At 35.7% G+C, this 25,369-nt stretch overlaps 1 protein-coding gene across 1 annotated transcript in view; it reads right to left on the bottom strand.

The window, feature by feature from the left end:
* The window catches only part of LOC114359629 (neuroligin-4, Y-linked), a 36,751-nt gene that overhangs the window by 2,834 nt on the left and 8,548 nt on the right, over nt 1-25,369 (bottom strand). Inside the window, exons 3-8 of the mRNA XM_028314097.1 lie at nt 15,103-15,255; nt 12,709-12,909; nt 11,254-11,752; nt 10,752-10,842; nt 4,218-4,391; nt 2,094-2,245 (exon numbers count right to left, since the gene is read on the bottom strand). Of these exons, the coding sequence (XP_028169898.1) occupies nt 2,094-2,245; nt 4,218-4,391; nt 10,752-10,842; nt 11,254-11,752; nt 12,709-12,909; nt 15,103-15,255 (1,270 nt within the window). The remainder of the gene's footprint in view (nt 1-2,093; nt 2,246-4,217; nt 4,392-10,751; nt 10,843-11,253; nt 11,753-12,708; nt 12,910-15,102; nt 15,256-25,369) is intronic.

Here is a 25,369-nt window from a genome sequence, read left to right as displayed (position 1 = left end):
AAATAAATATCAAATTATTAAAATTAAACCAATCAGACTTGGATTAAAGTAAAAATCAGTACTACTTGAACCCTAATTAGTTTTGTACAGTTTTATATTATGGATATAGCTTTGAATTAGGAAATCCCAAATGATTCATCTTTTTATGCTGGAAGTCTTAAAGTCAAACGATGTCCCAAAAGGCTTAAGAATAAATTGAATCAGTTGCTGAATTTTGCGTAACTTTGAAAGTAATAAAAAAGTTGTACGGTTGTCTGGCCTTCTGGTTAATTGCCAGACTATTATACGCTGTGGTTATGGGTTTGAATCCCGGTGGGGAAAATATTAGTGTGAAGAGCACGAACATGTTTTAAATGTAATAATATTTAAATTGAACAAAATACTTACATAGTTAGTTCCGGGATAACCCGGAAAATTCACAAGTAACTAACATGGAATTTGTTTTGAGTCATACAATATCCTCACCATAATGTAACAGGAGTTAAAACGAATGCTTTGGATGAATTAGGTAAGCCGTATGAAATCAATTAAAATTTAAAGAATGAACGTTTAAAACAACACACAAAGTGAGTTGAACCTAAATTAGAAAAAGCTGTTCTCAATTCTGCTATTTCGAATGCTTTCAGGCAAACAAATGAACTGCAAAAGCATTCACAATTAATTTAATGAACTCAAATACAAACAATTCTAGCGCAGAAAGCTTTAACCACAGATGCAAGTCCCGAAACTCATTAACACATTCTTTTATCCCCGAACTGTTCAAAATGAAACTCCCGCAAACTTTGGGGTAAATAATTTTCCATTTTGTTACCAAACACACCGGAACCGGAAGTCGGCCGTTAGCAAGCCTGTAGCTGCTATTTCGTATTCAGCGGATCGCAAAAATAATGATACCGTTATTTTGTTTTACTGAACAGGTTAACATTTTTTGTGCGAGACAAAGGGGGTGATTTTGTATATGTATACAGGGTGAAATTTAGTAATGCCACCTGGAGGGAAAGTACTCTTAATACTGTAGATAGAAAATTTTACTCAAAGAAAACATTCCTTTATTTTCGAAAGATTTTCGAAAAGTTTCCGAAAATTTACCACCATATCATACAATTTTCTGTAAATAATAAGAATTCATGGTTTTCCTTTCATTTGATTTATCATGTTTGTTTGGGAGATTTTAATTGTATACTCAACCCTAACGATTGAAACGAAATTAAAAGACAGAGTGTAATTTTCTACATAATTTAGTGGTATCGATTCCCGGGTGTAGCAAGCAAAATTTTGGAAATCTTTGAATGCAGATCTATTTCTTTACAATAATAAAGGAATGTTTTCTTTGAGTCACATTTTCTATCGACAGTATTAAAAGTATTTTCCCTTCAGGTGGCATTACATAATTTCACCCTGTATGCTGGGGTGAAGAAAATGGCTTGCGTAGATGATTTGCACGGGGAAACACGTAAATGTGTCACACGCATTTTTTAGAAAATACATAATGTGTTGTGGACGAAAAGCTGTGTAATGTGTTTATTGAGCATTTGTTTTTTTGTTTAACTTATGATAATTCTGGTAACAGTCGTTTTAGATGATGAATGAGTCTTGATATAATTAAACAAGATAAAAATACTTAAAGTAATTTTGCAAAATCTTTAATTGCATGTAGGTAAATCCTGTTTTTATTACCTACCAATGATAAAATGAGTCGGCAAAAATGACGGCAAAATATATTTTTTTATCCACAACGAGGAAGCTCTTGGCCTGTATTCTCACCTAATGGTAAGTGATGATCCTGATTGTTTGTATATCAAAGGCAGCCAATTCTTAGTTAAAACAAAATCATTAACAAGCAAAGATTCAAGAGCAGTTCAGACTATATTATTCTAATAATGAGGAAATTCTAAAGTGTTTAGCTTGCTAAGTGTATTTAGCACGTACCTCAGATCCCTTCTATGATCTGAGGCAAGTACGCATCACACCAACAATTAACGTTTGTCTCTACCGAGATTAGATCCCATAACCACTGCGTTACATCCGTATTTTATACTACCCATCAAAATATCCTTCAATAAAAGAACCTCGATCCTTATAATAACACTTACCCAGTCCTTATAAAGTTGGCCATGTACAAAATGAACGCCTCGGACAAAGCCACTTCGGACTTCGTGTAGTTTTTGGGGAAGTGGCCGAGGCCCTCCACGAGAGGCGCTCCGAAGAGGTACGGCAGCTCCTCACCGTGCACTGACCCCATGCGCTGAAATGAGGACGCGCTGTTAGCTTTGGGAACACTATTATTCATATTGTGCGGTAGGATCTTGTAAGGGCCCTTTCCTAGAGTAATCCAGTTTAGCGGGATCCAGTAATGCTCCTGGATCCTGCAAAACTGTACTGTCATGTGACCACAAATATGTTTATTTAAAATTCAAATTATAAATTCGAACGGATCGGTTTATTGCGGGATACCGCAAACGGGAGTTCGTGTGAATGTTACTATTAAAACATGTTTATTATACTACTAAACGGGACCTTTCAAAAAACAGTTATTGCAAAAAACGGCATGTCTCCGTGGGAAAAAGTCCTAATTGGGACGTCATAAAGTCCTAATTTTGTTATGATTAAATCTCTTTATAACTTTTCCTATAAGAATTAGCAAGTAAAGGAAAAATACAAATAAAAGCTACCTGATGTTTTCTACATGTAGTCATGTACACACGTACCTACTTTCTTTTATTTTTGAAAAAAAAATCGCTCTTTTAGAGCGTACTTACTCAATTATCCGTTTTAGAAAAGAAATGTTAAATCATAACGTTTTGATGGATAAATTATACCTAGATAGTAGTAGTAGTAGTAGTAGTAATAGTAAGATAAGAGTATGTTGCTATGCTTTCCCATTTTTCATAGAAAACAGCACTACAAGGACCAAACTGTCCGTTTGTAAAAATGTTTTGAATTTATTACGTAATTATACGTTATTATTTTTCCTAAAGAAACGTTACTATGAGGTCTTTTCAGAAATAATAACTGTTTCTTGGAGGAAAGTCGAAATCAAACAGAGTTATTAATAATATAGGCTACAGCAACAAATTACTCTTATTCAGTAATGTAAGAGCACTATTAATAATTCAGTCCCTCATAATTTATCATAAACGATTTCGTTGGAAAGTGTTCATTAATTTCTTCGTAACATTTTTATAGTTCATTTCCAAACTGATGGATACAACTCTGCTGTGAATAGGTAAAAATAATTGAAATATTTTCCATTTAGTCTGTTCTGAAAATTGTAAATTTGTTTTAAACAATCATTCATTCATGTGAAACAATATTTGATTTCAACCATCAATATTTCATTAAAAAAATTAAATTGTGAAAAATATTTTCATCAATAATTAACTCTGCCCGCGACTTGGTACGCATGAAAATAGTTTGAATATTATACCTTTTTTTTACTACTTCGCCTCTACTGGCCGTAGGGGTTATTAGCCTAAAGCCCAATAAAATGGGCTATCTAACAAAAAAAATCTAATTAGACCAGGTTCCTAGAATTAGCGCGTTCAAGCAAAAAAACAAACAAATTGTTCAGCATTTAGTATAGATTTAATAAAGTTCTTATTCATAAAGTGTCATAATAAAAAGTTTACATCCAAAAAGGAATCCGAATTGGGTTGACTAAACTTTGTGTTTGGTTTAGTTTAAGTTATTCATGGAAGTGTATAACTGATAGAGCACTAATATAATAATCTAGAACTAGCTATAATAGGCACTTAGCAAAGTTTACAAACACACACAGGAAAACTACTACAGCTAAGTTTGCTTTTGACTAACTTTATCTACTTCAAAACGTAATCATTTCACAGAAGTAAAACACGTAACACCTGTTACACACAGCAATGGTTAAGTAAATAAATTATGAAGAAATTTTCATTTTGTATTCCACAAATAGACAAAATACAGGTTGTCCCAAAATTGGCGTCAAACGTCACACTGACATCAGAGGTAAATTAATTTACAAGTTAGGCTTGTTTGATGCATCAGAGGCACAGCTGCCTCCAGTGTCAGTATGACGTACTTATTTTGAGACACTCTATATATTGCACGATTAAGAGATTAAAACATTACTACAAAAAAGGTAAAACAAATTAAAATAAATGGTAAAATAAGGTAAAGTAGAACCAAAATAAAAGCAACAATAAAGTTAATAAACAGTTAAAAGTCAGACATACACCAACCTGCGGGTAGTCCCCATCTTTGGTCTGGTAATCGAACACGTAGAAGAAGGTGTTCGGTCCAGAGTCTGGAGAACTCTTGGCAACACTGAGGAAGTCTCCGGTCTGGACTAAAGGCGCCACGTACTGAGCGTCGGAAATCGCTAGTACTGCTGCATCTCTGGTGTTGATGGGGTGCTGGAAAAGGAGCTTTTATGTACAATCGAATTTAGCCTTTAGTGACGTCTGAAAGCGAGTCATTAGTTTCTTGTTCTTCACTTTATGGGCGAGAACTGGACTATTGTGGTAAAATCACTCTTTATAGTTGTTGCAATTCACGAAGGCGAGTGAGCTTGACATGTGTGGTGGCTCGCTACTGATCGTTTTTCAAAAGCTTTGATAGACTATCCTTATGTGCATGTACTCGTACACAAACAAGTAAAGCTCACTCGCCTTCGTAAGTTGCAAGAACTATAGAAGCATTTGTATTTAGGTCGGCTGAAGAGGCTACCAAAAACAATAATGGTAACACTGAAATTACGAAGTTGAGATAAATATTCATGCGGATAACAAAAAGGGTTATTTCCAAAATATTGAATTTTTGGTCCCTGTATCCAGCAAATGGTGCTAACGGGCTCTGTTTCATGAATATTTTATCCACAATGAGGTCGATAAACAATAAAAATTTTCCAACATGTTATTCCCTATAATTAACGCTCAAAATAGTTATTTTCATCTGTGAAAAGTTACTTTTCTTTTCTTTTACCTATGTAAGATCTAGGCAGAATGGGGAAACCTCCACTAATGGCACCGTATTGTGAGAGTGCCACATATGACGTGGGAGCTCCTTAACAATCTAGGTGATTCAGCACAAATGGGTACTGGATAGTTCGGTATATCCCAGTCTCACCCACTTTATACCTAGGACACCTATGTATTATAGTAGGATTGATAGAGCAGTTGATGGATAGATTTGGAAAACTTTCACATTTATATCCAGAGTGGAAAATCGTAAATAATATTTTGTCATGTTGTTGAAGTAACAATCTCAAGAACTTTTGTTTCTCTAAATAAAGCAGAGTAAAATCCGTTCACGGCAACATGTTTCAACTTGAAGTGAAATTAATGTAATCAGAAATTATGTAGTTTTGTGTTGTTCGGCTTAATTCCTCTTGTTTAATAAAAGCTTCGTAACAAAATTGAATTTTACCGTAGTTTCTACACATTTAGCTACATTGAGAGCATGCCAGAAATCAATTAAGGTCACTGCTTTCTTCGCCGTGTATAGAAAACAAGTTTTAACCTTTCATTGTTAGCAGTCAAATTAATACTGTTACGAACCTATTTCATGGTTGGAATTGCAGGGTGAAATTCTTTTAGTTTTATGTTGATGATATCGACACCTTCAGGTTCAATTGTCGTATAAACCATTTTGGCCAAATCGAGTTATAAGGGAGAGTCCGCTAATTTGGACCAGTTTTTTTCAATCCCATTTTACACATAGTTTTGTTTTGTTTTTGCTAATGTCCATGGTATATAATAAAAGATACATTATTTAACTTACTATTTCATAAGTATTAATTAACATGATTGTTGTATATTTAGCACAAATCAACAAAGTACGAGTTCAGAGCTTCGGTCCAATTTAGCCAACCGGTTCGATAATTTGTACCACAGGGTTACTAAATTGGATTCCAATAAATTTTAAGCCTCTAAAAAAACTTTGGCAAAATATTATACGATACATTCTTAACAAATTAGGAAACGAAAAGGAACAGTAGTTAATAACATAGACAATCGATATTGTTTTACACGTTATCACGATTTTGAGTACAAGTTTTGTAATTCCAATTATCGTAACGCACACGTGTACCTAATCTACTCTGCCAGTCTTTTGCTTTCATTTATAGTTAGTCAAACATAACTACGCTATTATAACTTCAAAATATGATTTACTCAAAAAAATTTCAAAATCCGTTGGTAAAGTTCCATACAACTTGATGTGGTACAATTTAGCCGACTAGGTGATAGTGCTTTTAAAAAATCGGTAAAAAATATAGCTCATAAATACCGAAAAATGTTTCAAATAATTGTAATCCACACTAATTTACGCTTCTAAATAATATATTAGAAACACCCTGTGATTAAATTTAACAAAATTACAAACTAAACATGTATTGTCAAAAGTTACTTGAAAACAATGAAAAAATACTTTTCAAAATAAAACACACGTGTTTATTGTCACGGCAAAAACCACATGGCCGATATTAATTGATTTTAGTTGTGTATCGCCGAGTGTTGCAATTACAGACATTCAATAAATACTTTATGAAATATCAGGGTGGTACAATTTACCCGGCGGTACAATATACCGAACTCTCCCCTATATACCATTTTAATCAGAATTTTTTTCTCTATCGAGCTGTATATTCGAAATATTGAAATTCGCTAAAAAAATGTTTATACGCCCCAAAAAACTAGAGCGTAAAAGATAAATAAATACCTTATAAACAGTGTAAAAACCGAACGCTTGTTTTTGGTATTTTTGCTAAGATGTATCAACCATACAATTTTTTAAGCCAGGACGTAAAACTCTCTCGTAATTGAAAATGGTTTTTACGCCTAAAGACATGGCGTTTTATGTCCAGATTCAACGTCGTAAGTCCACGTATTCAATATGGTAATTATCTGTTTCATATTCATTTATTTATTGCATCACATATGTATGTATGTACAGTAAGTAAGTTTTTCTTATTTATAAAGTTAAATAAAGTTGATTGTTTCTACTTTTAAAGATAATAACTAGATATATAAGGTTGCTTTCCAGGTCCAGTACATCCGTGAATAGTAATGATGACCGGGTCATGAAATCGAAACTCTATTTAGTCCGTCAGACAGAGAATTAGAAAATTTAGACTCATACATTAATTTTTCCCATAATCGAAGAATTACTGTATTATATTGTATTGAGTTGAAATGTCGCGTGACGTCACTTTTGAGTAAAAATTCTACTCAAGAGTGACGTATCGCGCCATTTCAACTCGATGTAGCACTGATATTATTAAATTATGAAAGAAAGTAAAAAATATGAGTCTCATATTTTCTAATTATCTGTTTGACGGACAAATAATTGAAATTTTGTCATCTAGCCTATTGATCTCGACTAAATGTGATGAATTCAAGACTTTTAAACAAAGAAAACAAGCCATAGTGTGCTCATTTTATACCCTTTTGAGATGCTCTGTAATAGTTTATTACTTTACAAGTACTCCAACTTTTAATTGTNTTTATTATTTCTACCTCAACCAAATATAGTTTTTACACTGTTAAATATCTTTGTGCAAATTCTCTAAACAACAAAAGCCTGGAAATAGTAAACAATACATTATTTACATACATAGTTTTAATGATACCTTTGAATAAATCACTTTAGCAATGGGTATATAAACCAAAAAAAATACATCTAATGGTCTTTAAGCCATCAATTTCAGTCTAGTGTTTACAAAAAATTCAAATACGACGTAAAGAGTTATTTTTAGGTCAAATATAATGGGTCGTATAAACCACCGAGTGCCTTTTTCAACGACGTAACTCCAAGCTAACTTTAAAACTACTGAAGACGCCCATTTTTTTAATATTTAGACTTTTTCATCGCAAAAATTGAAAAATGTTTTCTCTTGGACATTTTTTTATAACTTCATAAATAAAAAAGTTACGAATTTTTTATTAAAAAAAAAATCGTTTTTTGGCTCTCCTGAAAAGTAGGGTTTTGGTTTATACGACAATTGAACCTGAAGGTATCGATATCATTTAATTATTATTGATTACTGCCGTTCCAATTTTAGATTTCATAAACATGGTAATTTGGCTTTAGATTAGACATTCCTATGAACCCTTTAAACCTCTGACAACTGACTAATGACTTCTGATGATTACTCCGAGACTGGGCTTAGAGATATTGTGAAATCTAAGGCTAAGAACTCATGGCGCGATTTTCACCCTCGCCCGCGGCGAATGTGGGCCCGCAGCTTCTGTAGAATGCAGATACTTATGAAAAAGTAGGTAATGCACAACTTACGACGCGGTTTTCGCCCGCAATGGGCGCGGTAGAATCACGCTAGCTGCCGTAGGTAACCGCAGCCTCGGCGGTTTTCGCCCGCGCGAAATCCCCCCGATCAGCAAGCGACCATTTTGTACCAGTGTCTTAGCGCGCGGCAGTTCTTAGAATAACCGCGCAAATAACCGCTCCTGTGAGTTTTGAAATAAAACCGCAATTCCACAACCGCCGCGGGCGCAGGTGAATATCGCGCCGTGAGTTCTTAGCCTAACGGTTTTTCCCAATCTCGACTTCTTGTTTCTTTCAACCTTTCATATTTATAATTTAGCGATACAACTCTCTAGCTAATAATTTTAACATCTAGTTGTAGGCACCTACGTATTATTTGAATCAAAATCAAAAAAATCAAAATCAAAATCAAAAATATTTATTCAGTTTAGACCACAAGTGGCACTTATATATAATCATTTCAAAAAGCCCAATTAATGTTGGTTAGAAAACTCTGGTGTAGGAAATTACTAATGACCTTAACAAAAAAGTCACGAATAACGGGTCAGACGACGTTGACTGAATTCAATTTAATTAAAAGGTGCTATCTGGTTACCAGACTTTGAAATAGAACTGAAACAGAAAAACCTTTATTTGACACTAGCTTTCCGCCCGCGGCTTCGCGCGCGTGGACTACATTATCTACATATTTTATGGAACCCTATTTTTTTCCAAAATAAAATTTAGCCCATGTTACTCGTGGATAATGTAGCTTTCGAATGGTGAAAGAATTTTTAAAAACGGTCCAGTAGTTTTTGAGCCTATTCATTACAACCAAACAAACAAACAAAGTTTTCCTCTTTATAATATTAGTGTAGAAAATACAAATAGACAAAAGAAGAGAAAAAAAAACAACAACAAACATTTAAAATATACCTTGCAAGATTTTTTAATAAATACCAAGATTTTTTATCATACTTTTACTGGCGACAAAAATAGAAATAATTTTACTGGCGACACTAAGTCGAACACCAATTCCTAATCTAAGATTATTTCGGGACTAAACTCCGAAGCGTGTGAAATGAACTGACACTATCTGTGCCAAATTCCTTTTCGTTACCAAAACATCGTCGATATATTATGTAAAATCAGCACGGTTTTGGTAATGATAACAAAATAATTGTTCGAATTACTTGGTATGTTGTTTCTGAGAAAGTATTATTTCCGTTGGAAAAAATGAGAGCAATTGTACCGTATTATTCAGGAAGAACTCAATTACTGTGAACCTTGTGGAAAAATACAATAATAATAACGTAGGTAATCATAATATTGGGAGTATTATGACATCGTTAAGTGATCATTTGTATGTAATGTTATCATACAATAATCTGTCCATTCAATGTAGGTCTTTCGTATTCATACAAACAAAATAATATTTATTTGGCAAAAACATCCAAACATTGGTATATTTTGTCAAGTAAAGTAAACTTATTCAGTAGGTTCACTCTGTACGAAGGTAATGTCACAATGGCAAAATAATTGAAATATGTAAATTAACACAAAACCTCATAGCTTTAAAATTAACACTCATAACAATTTTAAATATGAAACGATAACACAAATATGAAAATTTTCACTTCTTTAAAAATTCTGTATTTTTAGATTATTTTGCCCCATAGTAACCCAGATTTGTTTTAAAATACCTGTGACGAGTGACGGTTCCTTTTTGTTACCTTCACTATAATTAGGCCAAAAGTATAAAAAATCGCTCGCAGAATTGCTAAAATCAAGTGGCAGTGGGCGGGGCACATAGCTCGTAGAGACGATGGCCGTTGGGGCAGAAAAGTTCTCGAATGACAACCACGGGCTGAAAGACGTAGCGTGGGCAGGCCTCCTACTAGGTGGACCGACGGTCTGGTAAAGGTCGCGGGAAGAGCCTGGATGCGGGCAGCGCAGAACCGTGCATTGTGGAAAACCCATGGAGGAGGCCTTTGTCCAGTAGTGGACGTCATTTGGCTAAAACGAATAAAAAAATCGGAAGGCTCTACCGTCAACGAGTCAACTGTGCCAATTCGGAAATCAACGTAATAACATAAATTATAGCCAATGATACTGTCAAAGAGGTGAAAGAAGACGTCGATAAAATATTATATCGATGACGTTATGCTTCCTGGATATAGGTACATGTTTGTAACGACGAAATATTTATTTCAGGGATGATGTTAATAAAACTGTCTTTTTACTATGGATAAAATATAGGTATTTCCATTTAATAAGGGTTTTCGTGGAAAAACGTAAAAAAAACTCATAAATTTCATTTATTTTTGCAAATAGGCACTAACACGTCCCAATATTAACCCTACCACTGCTTCGGGACAATAAATGGGCCTGTGCAGTGTAAGCTGATTATACATTTTTTGAGTTTTCATACACGTGTATAGTTTTTACTACTTCTCGGTAATCAAAAAACATAACCCTCCTTCTGGCGTAGTCGGGTAAAAATATGAACTCACCTGAACAGTCCTCTCCCAATCTGTGTACTCGTTGACTATTGTAAAGAATATTTCGCTCAAATGATATGTGTATGCGTTTCTAACGTAGGTCCTGAAACAAGAACAACATTTTGAATAAACTAGATTATGTTAACAAAGTGGTAGAGTCATTAAATTTAATGCAGGAACAAAATACAGTCCTCTTTGAGAGGTAAACTAGGTAGGTAACTGAATATTTTAGTTTTAGAAATGTAGCAGTAGTAGTTGAATTTTCAAATGCAAACGTTGATTATTAAAATTAGTGCGTAGATAAATTTCAATTAAACTCTATTTTGAGTATTCCGTTTCTCAAACACAATATTCACTATTGTATTAGATGTGAGGACCTTTCAAATTATCTATTCATTGGCAATCCTCACATCGTTCAATACGTTGGACCTTTCATTAACACACATTCCTACTGAGACCTTCCTATAAGACCTTGCGGTCGAACACCAATTTGCTGAATAAACATTCCCCTCACCTTATTATTCTATCCCTCCTTTCGCCTTCAAATCCGTTTTGTATGTCCTGCGCCGAGAATTTCCAAAGGGCCTCGCTGGTCACCACACCAAATAGCAAGTCGTATTTGTTTTGACCGCCCCTTATCCCGAAAATCCTATCTCCGCTCCGTTTGTCCGCTTTGAAATTGTTCACTCCAGATACACTGGTGAAACCTTGCAAATCGTTCGGGATGAAAAACGTCAGGAGCTCTTTCGCGTAGTCCGTTTTGACAACTACTCCATCAACGGAGGGACCAAAAGCAGTCAGATAACTTGGCGTACTGATTTCTGCTGACATCAGCTCCTCTAAAGGTACTTCTCGAAGGCAATCGACGATGAGCTCGTGGTCTTTGACGACGTCTTCTGGAAGAGTGCAGTTGGACTGCTTTGCTAACTGGACGGAGTAGCTGACAGGATCTTCTACCAACGCCCATGAGCTTAGAGCCGATCCTGACAGCAAAATCGCTCGGTGGAATAGACCTGGAAACAAGTGACGGTTTCAAACGGTGCTAAAATAATAATAAAATGATTTTATATCGATATTCGTTGTTCACGAAGCAAAATGTATCCTCTATTGTTTCCTGAACAACAAACTATCGATACGTCGCGTATTGTTCCTAACGAAAATAGAAATTCCTTTTTATGGCCCAAGTTTGGTTTTCTAATACTCATTGTAAGAATAGTACTAGTAGTATGATCGTTTTAAGATTATAAAGGCGGTATAAAAATATTTTATTCCAGGTGTTCAAAGACTCAGTTTCAACTTTAGTACTTTGGAAATTGTGATTTTGCTACTAAAAGGCAAATGTAACTTTCATGCCGACCTTCCTCTCGACAATTCGTCATACCGAAAACTTTTAGATTGATGGTCCGACTTCCGCCTACATTAGGTTCTGTAACAAGAACTCTTAATGTTCTATGCCTGAAAATGAATTAACTTGTGACTTGAATGTTGATTTTGCACATAATTTAATTATCCTACTGAAGTCAGGGATGGTAAAGCTAGATTAGATTTGCTTTTGTTTCACGTTTAAAATATTTCATTGAGTAGGATTTTAGTTGGGTTATGCCCGTTTTCACCATCGATCCCTAATTTTAAGGTGACCCCTATGAAAATAAAATGCCTGTTATGTGGTACCACAGGGGTCACTTAAAAATTAGGGATTGATGGTGAAAACGGGCATTAGTCTTTCTATAACTTCTTAGACTGAGTTGCACCATCTTACTTTAACTTTGACAAACGTCAAAAATCTGTCAAACTCCATACAAAAAGCACCTGTTAGTGTTAAGGTAATGATTAAAATAAGGCGGTGCAAATCAGCCTTTGTATGACGCAGTGCTTAGCTGGATGTACCTTATCCGTATCCGTATGCCTACTGGTGTTAATTGGATCGACTAAAGAAATTAACTAAGATAAGTACATAATAATGACTTACCTGCCATCACAGTCGGTGAAATCATCAGGAAGTTTATACACGCAGCACCAGACCCATGTCCCAGCATGGTGACGTTCCCGGCATCGCCTCCAAACAGAGCTATGTTCTGTTGCACCCAATGCAAAGCCGCTATCTGATCCATCAGCCCGTAGTTGGCTACTCTTGCCTTTAAGTGCGGGATTGGGTTGGCGTTTAGGAACCCTAGAAAGAGGTTTATGATTAGTTTCGTCCGTCTAAAAGATAAATGTTTGAATGTTTTTTTTTTAAAGATTATTAGTATTTTGTCACAAATTACTAATAGTCCCGTTAGCCCCTTGTACTAAGCTAAATGATTATGCTTGTGTCACGAGTGAGCTCACCACAATAGTCGAGCGGCGGCGGGGACCGAACACGCGTTCCCCGGATCACGAGTCTGCCTGTCCGACCCCTTCACCGTTCGGCTATCGTGGCTTCTTTGCAACACTGATCAATCAAAGTGATCACGTGAACGCATCACTTGTGAACAACATTGTCGGTCTTTAAACATTTGTATTGATGCGATCAGACAGTGCCGGCATGAGCAAAGAACGCAAACTGACAAATTGTGGGCTGCATTCATTTGATCTGCAGGCCGAAGAACGCACACAGAGTGTCAAATATTGAGAGTTTCAATGAGGTTTAGAGTGAGGGAGATAGAAAACGAGCTTGATTGATAAGTACCACAGCTTTTTAATGCCATTTATTGTAATGTTTCTTCTTTGCAGCAATTTTCATGTTATTCCAGGATCCTCCTATTTTTCTTAATAATTATTATCAACACTAAATTATGATTTCTCTGTTCTGTATCCATAAAATTGTTTCATAATAATTTCGATGGAAATCAAATTGTTTTTCCATTTTGATTGCACAAAAGCAAGGCTAATATTGTTTTGTAATTATTTGAAAATGCTAATAAGAGGATAACGAAAACAAAAACTGAATTATGAATGCATTGATTTTATTTAATTTAATGCTGATAACGTTGTTTATTGAATTATCTAGTAATACCAACAACTGATTTTAACGTTAAAATACGATATTCCAATAGCAGTTAGTCAAATAAATGAATATAATATTACGTAACTAGTATTTCACGAAACGCAGCAAATACAAATTTGAATACACATGAACAGAAACTAAAACCTCAAAGGAACAAAAAAGTAAAAGAGCACCAGAAGCACGCCCATCACCAAGCTCAATTTGTTAAGTAATACATCATATTTTTATTTCGGCCACAGTTTTCGTATTAATTAACATGGCCGTATTACTACGAGTTTTCAGCAAAATAATTTTCTCTCGCGTACGCGTCGCATTCAAAAAAATTGTTGGTGCCGTTAATTTCAAACTTGGAGACGGATCAGCCGAAAATGGTTTTTATGGTGTACGAGAGTGAGTTTAAGTTCGGAATGGTCTTGTTGTGGGTGTACGACGAGAAATGTTTAATTACGCTAAGTGAGACGTGACGAAACCATAGACAGAGAGCTGGGCGTCACGTAATTAGATTGAAGAAAAATAAAACTACGCTGATGCAGTTAGTAGCGTTAATCATTTCGCCGCCTCCTGTTGGTACTTATAAGTTGATTTGTGACGTCTAATTTAAGTTTACGGCCCCTGGGAACGGAATGGATGTTGTAACGGGAACACTTCATAAACGAGCACTGTAATATTCACATATAGGTGCCTTAGATAGTTGTTAGACAAATTGTTGTTTGAGTTCGCGCGCAATAATTATGGAATGTTACGGAAGTTCTGGATACTTAGCAACAGAAGGTGTTTAATATTAGTATGGAAATTGGTTGACGCATAATATGTTAGTAAAATGGGTACACATAATTCTCAGAACGAAGTTATATCGCACTTTATTTGGACATCCAGTGTAACATGATCTTTTTATGGCGTTCCAATGAACTGTTTCTGAAGTTCTAAGAACTGTCCTTTCTGGAGGATCAAAAGAATGTAGTTTGTCAGAAAATGAAGTAAATTATTCTTGAAAAACAATATTCTTTAACATGAAATAACAGAATATACGTGTACTTGTAGTTATTTATTCACTTAGGGTGGATTCGACCAAACAAGATTAAATAAATATTAATCTCAGAATGAATCTTCTTTTTTTAACATTTTGAATTTCTCATACTGAAACTGTCAATGTGCCATACTGAAACTGTCAATGTGCCAGTTATACCAGGAGTTATTCTCGGATAAAAGTTTGGTCGAATCGGGCCTTACTAAAATAACGGTATTAGCATAAATGAAAATACATTATTATGTCTCGATGTTTACATACCTAAAGCCAACATAATTTTGTAAGACAGGAAAACATCTGATCTGACTAGTGCTAGTTCTCGAGTTATTTAAACTTCAAGTTTCACTTACCTAAGATACCAAGTCTGTAGTTGATAGTAATAACGACTACTCCAGCGTAGCTCGCGAGGACTGCGCCATCGTAGACGTTTCCAGAGTTCCACTCGAAAGACTCCCCGTGGATGAAGATGACTACTGGATACTTGGCTTGTAACGTTGGACCGACTGCAACAAAAATGGACTCTTTTAATTCACATTCAATTGTTTCTTCCTTTTATTTGTAGGCACTTGTATAGATAAAACACTTGTAGCTTTGCTACACGCCCGTATTCACAAACATTACTACGAGGTCTCACAGTGCGCGTGTATGAGGTCGACATGGACGCACAGGGTGACACACGAACCAATTATTAGCTCTATTCAACACTGTGCGTTCGATTTGCTGCTTCACTTAAGCAAGCATCGTTTGTGAATACGGGCATAAGGCGGTTATCACACTGCGCCGCGGTCCGCCGCGGAGCGCGGGACGACAGATTTAATCATTGTATGCAAGTAGGTACCTCAGTTTGTATAGAAAACACGCGCGGCACTTCACACTGACAACGCATCTGCGCGCGTGATTTTTTATATGAATTCACGCAGGCGCAGTGTGATAACCGCCTTAGTCACTTAAGTTTATCTGCTGTAAGATAATGTTTTTGTATAAAGATTTTTCATGACTTTCACACTACTTTTAGTATTCAGTTCTTCAGGAATGAACTAAACTTACGTAACGTGAAGAGTGAAACGGCAAGTTTATTCTTATTTCTGTTATTGTAGAGACGATCGTCACTTTTTATGTTACTCTACGAATACACGTTACGTGATATCTAAAAAACAAACAAATTAAACGAACAACACATAATTTTATTGTTATCCATCAAAACTCACATTATTAGGCCAGTTCTACGAATATGAGATTTGATCACTGCCATGATTTTGATGTATTAACATAACAATTAACTAGTAAGTTAAAACTAAAACCTATTTAGCACAACAATGCAATAATAATTTAAATTATTCAAACACTTGAAGACAGTTTTAGTTCCAAAAGCTTATGTATATTCAACAATTCCACCGAAGGTTCCCGTGAAACAATACGACCGTTTTCATCGGAATCCAATGAGAAAAACATAATTCATTTCCGTTGGACCGTATCCAAAGTGAAGTTAACCATAGACAACCAAATCTTTAGACGTGGCACATAAGAGGTATGGCCACACCTCAAAATGTTTGTATTTTTTAAGCACAAATCATTTTTTCAACTTTGTGATTTCATAATTATATGAATTATTATAGAATACATTTTGTAATCTTACAAATAAAACCTAATCAAATTCGGAAAAATATTTTACTTGCAATGCTTGCTACGCCAAAAACAACAACGTTTTCTTCTCGTTCGAACTACATATTATTATTTATCGAGTTCTGTGCAAAAGCAAATAATACGTCATGTCGTCGTCACATAACTGACGCTATGTAATTAACAAGCCAATTTCATAATAATTATGACTGTTAGCTTTTTAAAAGCTTGTTTGCAGAAAATTATTTACTTTAATGACTGTCTACAAAAAAGATTATTATGTGAGTTACATTCGACTTACGGGGCAAGAAAATTAAAAAAAAATTCAAATAGGTACAAACCAACTTCAGAATTAAAATTTCGTTGAATGAAGTGTTTTCTCAGCGTAATAAGTAAATATTATGTTAATTTATTATTTTTTCAACCTTTCAATATTCGTCGGGTCTATCCCAGTTGATGTCTACGCATTTTATCTGACGCGCAAAAGTCTGCCATGCGAGATGCGATAGCAAAACAACTGCGTCGACAGAAAACGCCTTTAAAGGATATGGTGAGGGCCGTTCTATAAATACAATTACAATCATTCCCTATGAGTTTTATTAGAGGTTAAGTTGAGGGTTACAGGGGTTGACCCTTTCGAACTGTGGTGTATAAAAATACATCAGCCGTTGCTATGTATCCTAATAATAATATCTCTTACTGGCAGTAGAAGTTCCTATCAAGTAACTAAAATAATCTTTCGTTTTTAGAATCATTGTTTGTAAGAACCTATTTATTGAGGGTTCCAGATACATTATCCCTACCTTGGTTCTTTAATTAATGATATCACCCATACATACTCGTATCATTAGATCTTCGATAGACATAGTTATTTTCAGGGTGACTGGAACTAGACCCACCATGCCATTGCAAATTCTCATGTAGAGGAGGTCGTTTGCGAACTTTGAAAATGAACATCCATTCTCATAATAGGTACATCTTAGTTCATAAAGTTTTTGGCAGGTTCATCAGATTTATACGAGGTTACTGAAAGTCACGCACTTTTTTACCTTGGTTAAGAAAATTTTCGTTATTTTACGTACCTAATACCTTAATTATTTTTGTTGATAGGTTTCAAACAGTTTCAAAGCAATCACGCAAATATTATTATAAGCAATATTTTATAAGATTTTAAACTTTCGCATTCCATTTCAATTAAAATAGCAAGATATATAAGTATAGTAAGTCAAGCCGTGAGTACATAATGTAACTCATTAATAAACGTCGCGTTAAGACCCGTGTCTCAATATTTTAACAATATTTTAATCTAAGTGATTAATAAGTATAATCTTTCCTATTGTTGATGGTATTCAAGAGAGCAACAAGGTAATGTATTAAGTTTCTCCATGGTTTTTCCTCTGAGAAAATTCTAAGAAAGTTGTCACAAAGAAATTAGTAGGTAATCTAATCATGTTTAGCTTCATTTGGGTCGATTTGGTTTATCACAGCAAGGACAAGTTGTCCCATTTTTTTATCCAGTCACTTTCTTGAAGTTACTGGTCCATCGAGTCGGGAACCATTTTGTTTGTCATAACGTCATAGTGCCCGTAGCTCTTTTACTCCACCTTTCATCAAATCTACATTTTTGGATGATGTTCCTTAGGTACTTTAATTTTGTTAAATAACCCATTTCTGGATATATTCCTTTTAAAGATATCCCAAGGATTTCACCTTTCCATCACTTTATTTCATCTCTTATCCCTTTCTCTTCTTTTCGTTCCAAAAATCCATAAAAATCTCAATACGCTGTTAAAGTGTATGTGTGTGACAAACAGACATCCAAGTTAATCTATACTAATATTATAAAGAGGAAAGATTTGTACCTATTTTTGTATGTTTGTATGTTTGTAATGAATAGGCTCAAAAACCACTGAACGGGTTTTGATGAAACTTTACAGTATTATTGTTCATAATCCAGAATAACATATAGGCTATAATTTATGACGATCTGTGACAAACGAAATTTCACGCGTGCGAAGCCGCGGGCGGAAAGCTAGTCTCTCATATAAACGAGTAATATCAAATTTTAGTAAATTCAGCTACATAAGAGCTTATTACACAAATTTACCGGGAATAGGTACTTAAACCTACCTCTTACCGTCGTAACATTTTACCGTAGGCCATACCAATTAGTTTCGGTAAACTGATAGCTGATCTTTGATACCTGAGCGAATAGAGAGGGTCTATCAGTATATTATACATACTCGTACATAAAGTTAGTAGGTAAATGGGCCTATTCGTAGGGATTGCTTGCAATTTGACTACGAAGGGTGACGGTGGACATGTAAAATAAATATTATGAGATACCTGAGACATTTATAGGTACGTTTTGATACTATAATTAATTAGCATTTAATCCTGAAAAAGCCTAAGTAGAGCTTGAGAGATAACCTGAAAGTAGAGTTGATATTTTACTATTCTTATTAAACATCTTTAAGACCAACAGTAATGAATTTGAAAAATAATGCAGTAAAAAAAGAACAATAGTTGTACCAAATGTACTAGATAATCATAAAAATAGTCCAATAAATGAAGTTTTGATAAAATAAAGTTCAATTGCGATACAAATCATTCTTATAATATCCCAAAATTGCAACACACTGCACAAATTGCTAATGTCCGACCTGTAACATCCAGAAGAAATTTAATTTTTCCCTCACAATACATAAAAATGTAGCAGATATCCCCAACCCGTAGCAAATTTGAAACGACGATCGTCCAGAACGTTCTTACAAAATGACAAAATGAAGTCGTGACTAAAAAGAAATTACTCTCCGCAAACTAAAACCCAGCTTTCATTGTGAACGTTTTAATATTTCATGTCAATAGTGTTCATTCAGAAAATAATGGAGACGCCGCGGAGATGATTTGGAGTCTTAACTTGGGGGGAAATTTTAATCACAGTTCTAAAGCTTCCAGTTTTGTAGATAGAGTTTTCATTGTTCGTCAGACAATGAGCACGTGTGTCTGTTTACTGGGGAAAGGAACGGCTCTCAAAGGCATTCTTAGTCAGTATTGTTGCGTGGCTAGTTTCTTTCAGCGGGCATGATATACGAGTATAAATTGTTGAGGGATTAAGCGTTACGCCACCCAGGATCGGGCGCAACTTGCTTGTCTGTACAAGTTAAATATAGGATCTTATGTGTACACTAGCGGCCGCCCGCGACTTCGTGCGCGTGGATCTCGTTTTACCCCCCTTTCATCTATCTTACGCGGTTCAGATTTTTTGATACAAATGTTTTTTCCCGCTAACTCCCGTTCCCGTGAGAATTTTGCAATATACTGTTGTAACTAAGCTTTAAGTTTACTAAGGTACCTGCATGCCAAATTTCAAGCGTCTAACTTAAGCGGTTTAGATTTTTCGTACAAAAGGATTTTCCCGCTAATTCCCGTTCCCGTGGTAATTCCTAAGTATCCTACAACCTGCCCAGGAGTATGAAGAATAATTGTACCAAGTTTCGTTAAAATCCGTCAAGTAGTTTTTGTTTCTATAAGGAACATACAGACAGACAGACAGACAGACAGACAGACAGACAAAAATTTTACTGATTGCATTTTTGGCATCAGTATCGATCATTAATCACCCCCTGATAGTTATTTTGAAAATATATTTCATGTACAGAATTGACCTTTCTACAGATTTATTATAAGTATAGATAGATAATAGAGGTGCGATCTCGCTATGAACATTTGTACATCAGGACTGTACATTTTTACTCATGTTACTAAGCACTTGTATTGTATAAGCATACTATGGTGAATTTAAATGGATGGAGGCCTGCATCCATCCACTTCCACATGTGGAAGTCATTGGGGGAGGCCTATGTTCAGCAGTGTGGACGTCTTGTGGCTGAAATTATGATGATGACTATTATGGTGAAACCCAGCTTTTATTTATTTTCGAAACAGGCACCACTTTGGTAACTGAGATTCAAAATAATATATCTATAGTGAATCATTCATATTTTGGACTGTTTTACGTACATGCGTAATTACAGACACTTCCACAGAATCAGATATCGTTAGCAGTTCTACTCTATATTAAAAAAAAACATCTATTTTTCTATGGCAAAAATAAGCAAATACCAATTTACTTCATAAAATTAACTCGAACAGAAAGTCTTTACTCCAAATTACTGGGTAGCTTATATCATAATTTATGGGTTTGACGTTCATGTCCGATTCCATTTTTCGTAAAGTGTAATTACATAAAACGTATAATTTCGTGTTATTTATAAAACGTCTATAGATTTGCATCAAAAAAGTTTTTATGAAACCATTAAACTACTCTATTAAAAACTAAATTATGGGTAGCAAAAGTATTAAAATAATAATGTTAGTAGGTACTTAATGTAAAATCACTGATTTCTTTACGTGAACGTAAATAATACAGTACAATAAGCAACGAGGCTACAGTCGTGTCATATCAAAACATGCACATCATCATCATCATCATTTCAGCCATAGAACGTCCACTGCTGAACATAGGCCTCCCCCAATGCTTTCCATGTTGATCAATTGGTGGCGGCCTGCGTCCAGCGCTTCCCTGCTATCTTTACGATGTCGTCGGACTACCTTGTGAATGGACGTCTCACGCTCGTTTTCTGGTACGCGGACTCCATTACAGAACCTTGCTAGCCCATCGGCCGTCAGTTCTACGTACTATGTGCGCTGCCCATTGCCACTTCAGCTTGCTAATCCGTCGGGCTATGTCAGCGACTTTAGTTCGTTTACGGATCTCCTCATTTCTTATTCGATCTCGCACACCAAGCATAGCCCTCTTCATAGCACAATAAAACATAAAACATACACATAGAAATAAGTAAAATCCTTTATAAAGACTTTATAATAACAGTGTAGAATGTTGAAAGAAAGTAATACGGAATACAGTTTAGTCTGCCAATAGTGATTTCTTTTCAGTCACGATTTCAATTCTAGAATATGCGGTTGACATTGTGAAATCACATTTTCTGTATTCAATTCCACACTGGGAAGGAAAATGGTTTTTCTATATTTGAATTGAGAATTCAGTATTCTGGAGCGGATTAAATATTAAAAGGGGAATTGAGTAATTGTAAAGAATATGGTTATCATATTGTATTTGATGAAACGTATTGAAGATTGTACGGGCAAGTCACCGTGCATTGTTATTAGTTTTACGCTAACGTTTGCATCCTACTTTCTTACGTCAAGAACCGTTCTACCTAACACTACTTACTCAAGGAAAGATGCCACAGTAAGTTTGTAACTATTATACGTTAGTAAACTTTAAACATTGGAGATCTTTTCTATTCGACGTGCTCATCAAATAACTTCAACTCTACTTCTGTAAATCTATGGCCACTACAAATTTTACAAAGATAATACTCATATTTCAAACATTTCCACTATTTTGCAAGGTTACAGACAATTAATCTGTTTGAATCTCTTTTTTTCTTAGTCAACAATATGTCACAATCAATCGTATTTGATTGGATCAATTCCCGGGCTCGGGACGGAACTAATATACCAAAAAAGTTTGACATGATATTAAATTTCAGGCTCTTGAATCAACGTAGTTGTCTGGAAAGAAATATTCCGACCCTAGGTCTGACTGAGACATGACTGATACCGGTGTGACCGGTAAATTATGATGATCAAGTATTCTTTTTGTTATACTGTAACATTGAAATGTTACTATAAATGTTACAGTTCATAGGAAAAATAATACGTGAATAGGACTGGCTCGGCGGTCACCAAGGCGGTGCAGAGCAGAGCGGAGAAGTGTTGTGAATAACCAATCAGTTTTAATTATTTCCACATCTCCTCTCCGCTCTGCATAGTTCCAATCCATGCCGCATCGCCGCTGCTGTCAAGTTATAAGAAAAATTTGTCCATCCGACTCAATGTGCTCTCTTCTCCGCTCCGCCTAAAGGGAACCGGGCGTCAACTTAAAACATTTTTTTTTTATTCACAACGAGGAAGCTCTTGGCCTGTATCTCACCTGATGGTAAGTGACGATCAGGCCGAAGGTGGAAGCGAGCTTCACCGGAACCTCAACCACGGAGGAACTGGCTATCTTACCTCTAACGGAACACAATAATTCTGTTTACATTGTTGTTATGGTGACAGACTTAGGTAAGATGGTGGTTAGCTAGCCAGGAGGACTTAGACAAGCCCTACCACCAACCAAACCGAACAGAAAAATCTGCCCCCACTGGGTGTCAAACCCGGAACTTCTGCGTCTGAAGCAAGCGGTCTTACCACTAGACCACAGAGGCGCACATTAATTTCAGCTGCATAATTTTATTCTTCAATTTGGACCTGAAATACGAGTATCCTGGCTAAATACTAATCTGCGTTTAAACGCTGTATTCGCGAAATAGAAAATAACTTTATCCGTTCAAAATTAAACTTTAGCCGAAATTGCTTGGCTTTTGACTACGGAGCCTAATGTTCAGTTAAATATTATTTAACTTCGCGAACTCCCAGTTTTGTTCTACTAAAGGGTAATTAGTTGTTTGTCGAACAACAGTGGAAGTAAATAGTCAGATAATTAGGACATTGTGAAGGAGATTTCGGTTCGTTTCAAAGTCAATTAGGTTACCTATTAAGAATAAGTTCTTAGACAAATCAGTACTGCATTGTCAACCAAATCCCAAATTAATTATTTCATAAAATATCCCAATTAATAAATTAAGTAGATTTTAAAATTTTTCGTCTGCAATTCTTAGACACTATTTTATATGTAAGTTTTATTTTATAACAATGACTTTTTGGTAATCTAATTTTCTCAGAATACCAAGATAGCTAGCAGCAGACTTAAAAAGAATTTATCCACCTCAAGAAAAAGATTAAAATGTATTTCTCAGTGATTGACCCTTACTTACCTCATTCCTATCATATCGTTAAATAATCAAAAACAGATTTCACTAAATAAAGAAAAAAACTATTAACTTAGATAATTGGGTATGGATAAGTTAATGGGATCCGGAGAAAATAAGCAAGATCCTAAGTTTTATATTACTTCATCCAATAAACCTGCCTGAATAGCAAATTCTAACGACTAGAAACGACAATATCCTGTTGGAAAATAACAAATTGTTCGTCATATTCGATATAATAAATCGACAGTCGAGGGATCGACGTGGATCAGGGGTTCATTGAACTGGATGAAACAGGTGTATAACATAATAGAAATAGAGAGAAAAGGGTCACTCGTTACACGCGAGTCACACGCATTTTCAATTGTTTTCGATCTTGTTCTTACCACTTCATTTCTATGTAGAGCGAATCTACGGCTGGGTAAGCAATGAAAGGAGGACCAAAGTGACCGACATAGCTCGCAGAATTGCTAAAATCAAGTGGCAGTGGGCGGGGCACATAGCTCGTAGAGACGATGGCCGTTGGGGCAGAAAAGTTCTCGAGTGGCGACCACGGGCTGGAAGACGTAGCGTGGGCAGGCCTCCTACTAGGTGGACCGACGATCTGGTAAAGGTCGCGGGAAGAGCCTGGATGCGGGCAGCGCAGGACCGTGCATTGTGGAAAACCTTGGAGGAGGCCTTTGTCCAGCAGTGGACGTCATTTGGCTGAAAAGAACGAACGAACGAACGAAGCAATGAAAGCCAGGTTGAGTGGTCCAGGGGAATAGTAAAGTATCTTGTAACCCAAAAATATTAGAATAATGATGTCCACTTCACTTTCCGTGGATGTCGTAGGAGGCGGACTCAGAGATTTGCGAACATCAGGCCTCCCCAACTCTTCTGGCCATTGTAGGTAATGTAGGCCAACTCCTCCATTTGCTTCTAATAAATTAAAGAGGATCGTTCTCTACCTGATATCTGACCACGCAAAAAAATTAATGCTAAAAATATTTGAATACGTTTAGTAGTTATTTTATTTGTGATGTTCAGTGATGTTGTATTGTAACCGAAACTACTTTGAGGCGATATTGTGTGCACAGAGTGAAAACAGACTTATAAATCCAAATAAATTGAATACGTTCGATGGGTCGGAAGAACGGAAAAGGTATTGAATCACTTTTAGAAGTTTTTGTAAGAAACTACTTTTCAACTAAATTTATCTCAGCGTCATAAGAATAATTTAATATTACATCGATAACATAACAGAGATTACAGGGAAAAAGATATTTACAATACTTAGTAACAACTAGCGGCCGCCCGCGACTTCGTACGCGTGGATCCCGTTTCTTAGCGGATGCCAAAGTCAAAGTCAAAGTCAAAATTTTCTTTATTTGTTTGGACTAATAAATAGTTCTTACAAATCGTCATTTTGCTCTTAAGGAGCCTCTACATGTCTCATAATCTTTTTACCCTACCAGCGCTTCGAGACCAACATTTGGCAAGTGCTGAGAAGAAGCGCCGCAACAAACTCAGTCACCACTGTCTGCCGGTTAATATAAATAAATAGAAATAGTAGTAGTAGGTACATTCGATTCAGGAGCAGTTCACTGAATTTACCATGCATTCTTGTATGGTGTATCTTATAAGAATGGGTATACAAGATTGCGTGGTATATTAAACAAGGTAGTGACGTGCTAATATCTAGACTTACATATTAAGATACTAGTAGAAATGACTCGCATACATAAATTTGAATAACTTGGATTGACCAGTCCCCGAAAGCAGCGCCTGTTCACAGACATGACGAGTGAACCAGCCATCGCTTCACTCGACCATATTAGAGGGAATGTAACGTAATGCCTTCGTCATAACATCTACCTGCATGCCAAATTTCAGCCCGATCCGTCCAGTGGTTTGGGCTGTGCGTTGATAGATCACTATGTCAGTCAGTCAGTCAGTCACCTTTGAGTTATATAAATTTAGATTTGATATTCTGAAAAAAAGATACGATTTAAACGTAGATTTTAAAGCCTCGTTGTAAAGTAAAAGCTATCGTGTTTACGAGTTGATGATGAGAGAGACCCTTTTATGTAAAAAAATGTTATAACAATAACGT

Source organism: Ostrinia furnacalis, unplaced genomic scaffold (assembly GCF_004193835.3).
Source record: "Ostrinia furnacalis isolate ACB-3 unplaced genomic scaffold, ASM419383v2 OfSCF4519, whole genome shotgun sequence".
NCBI classification, from domain to species: Eukaryota; Metazoa; Arthropoda; class Insecta; order Lepidoptera; family Crambidae; genus Ostrinia; species Ostrinia furnacalis.
This window is presented reverse-complemented; position numbering and strand designations above follow the sequence as displayed.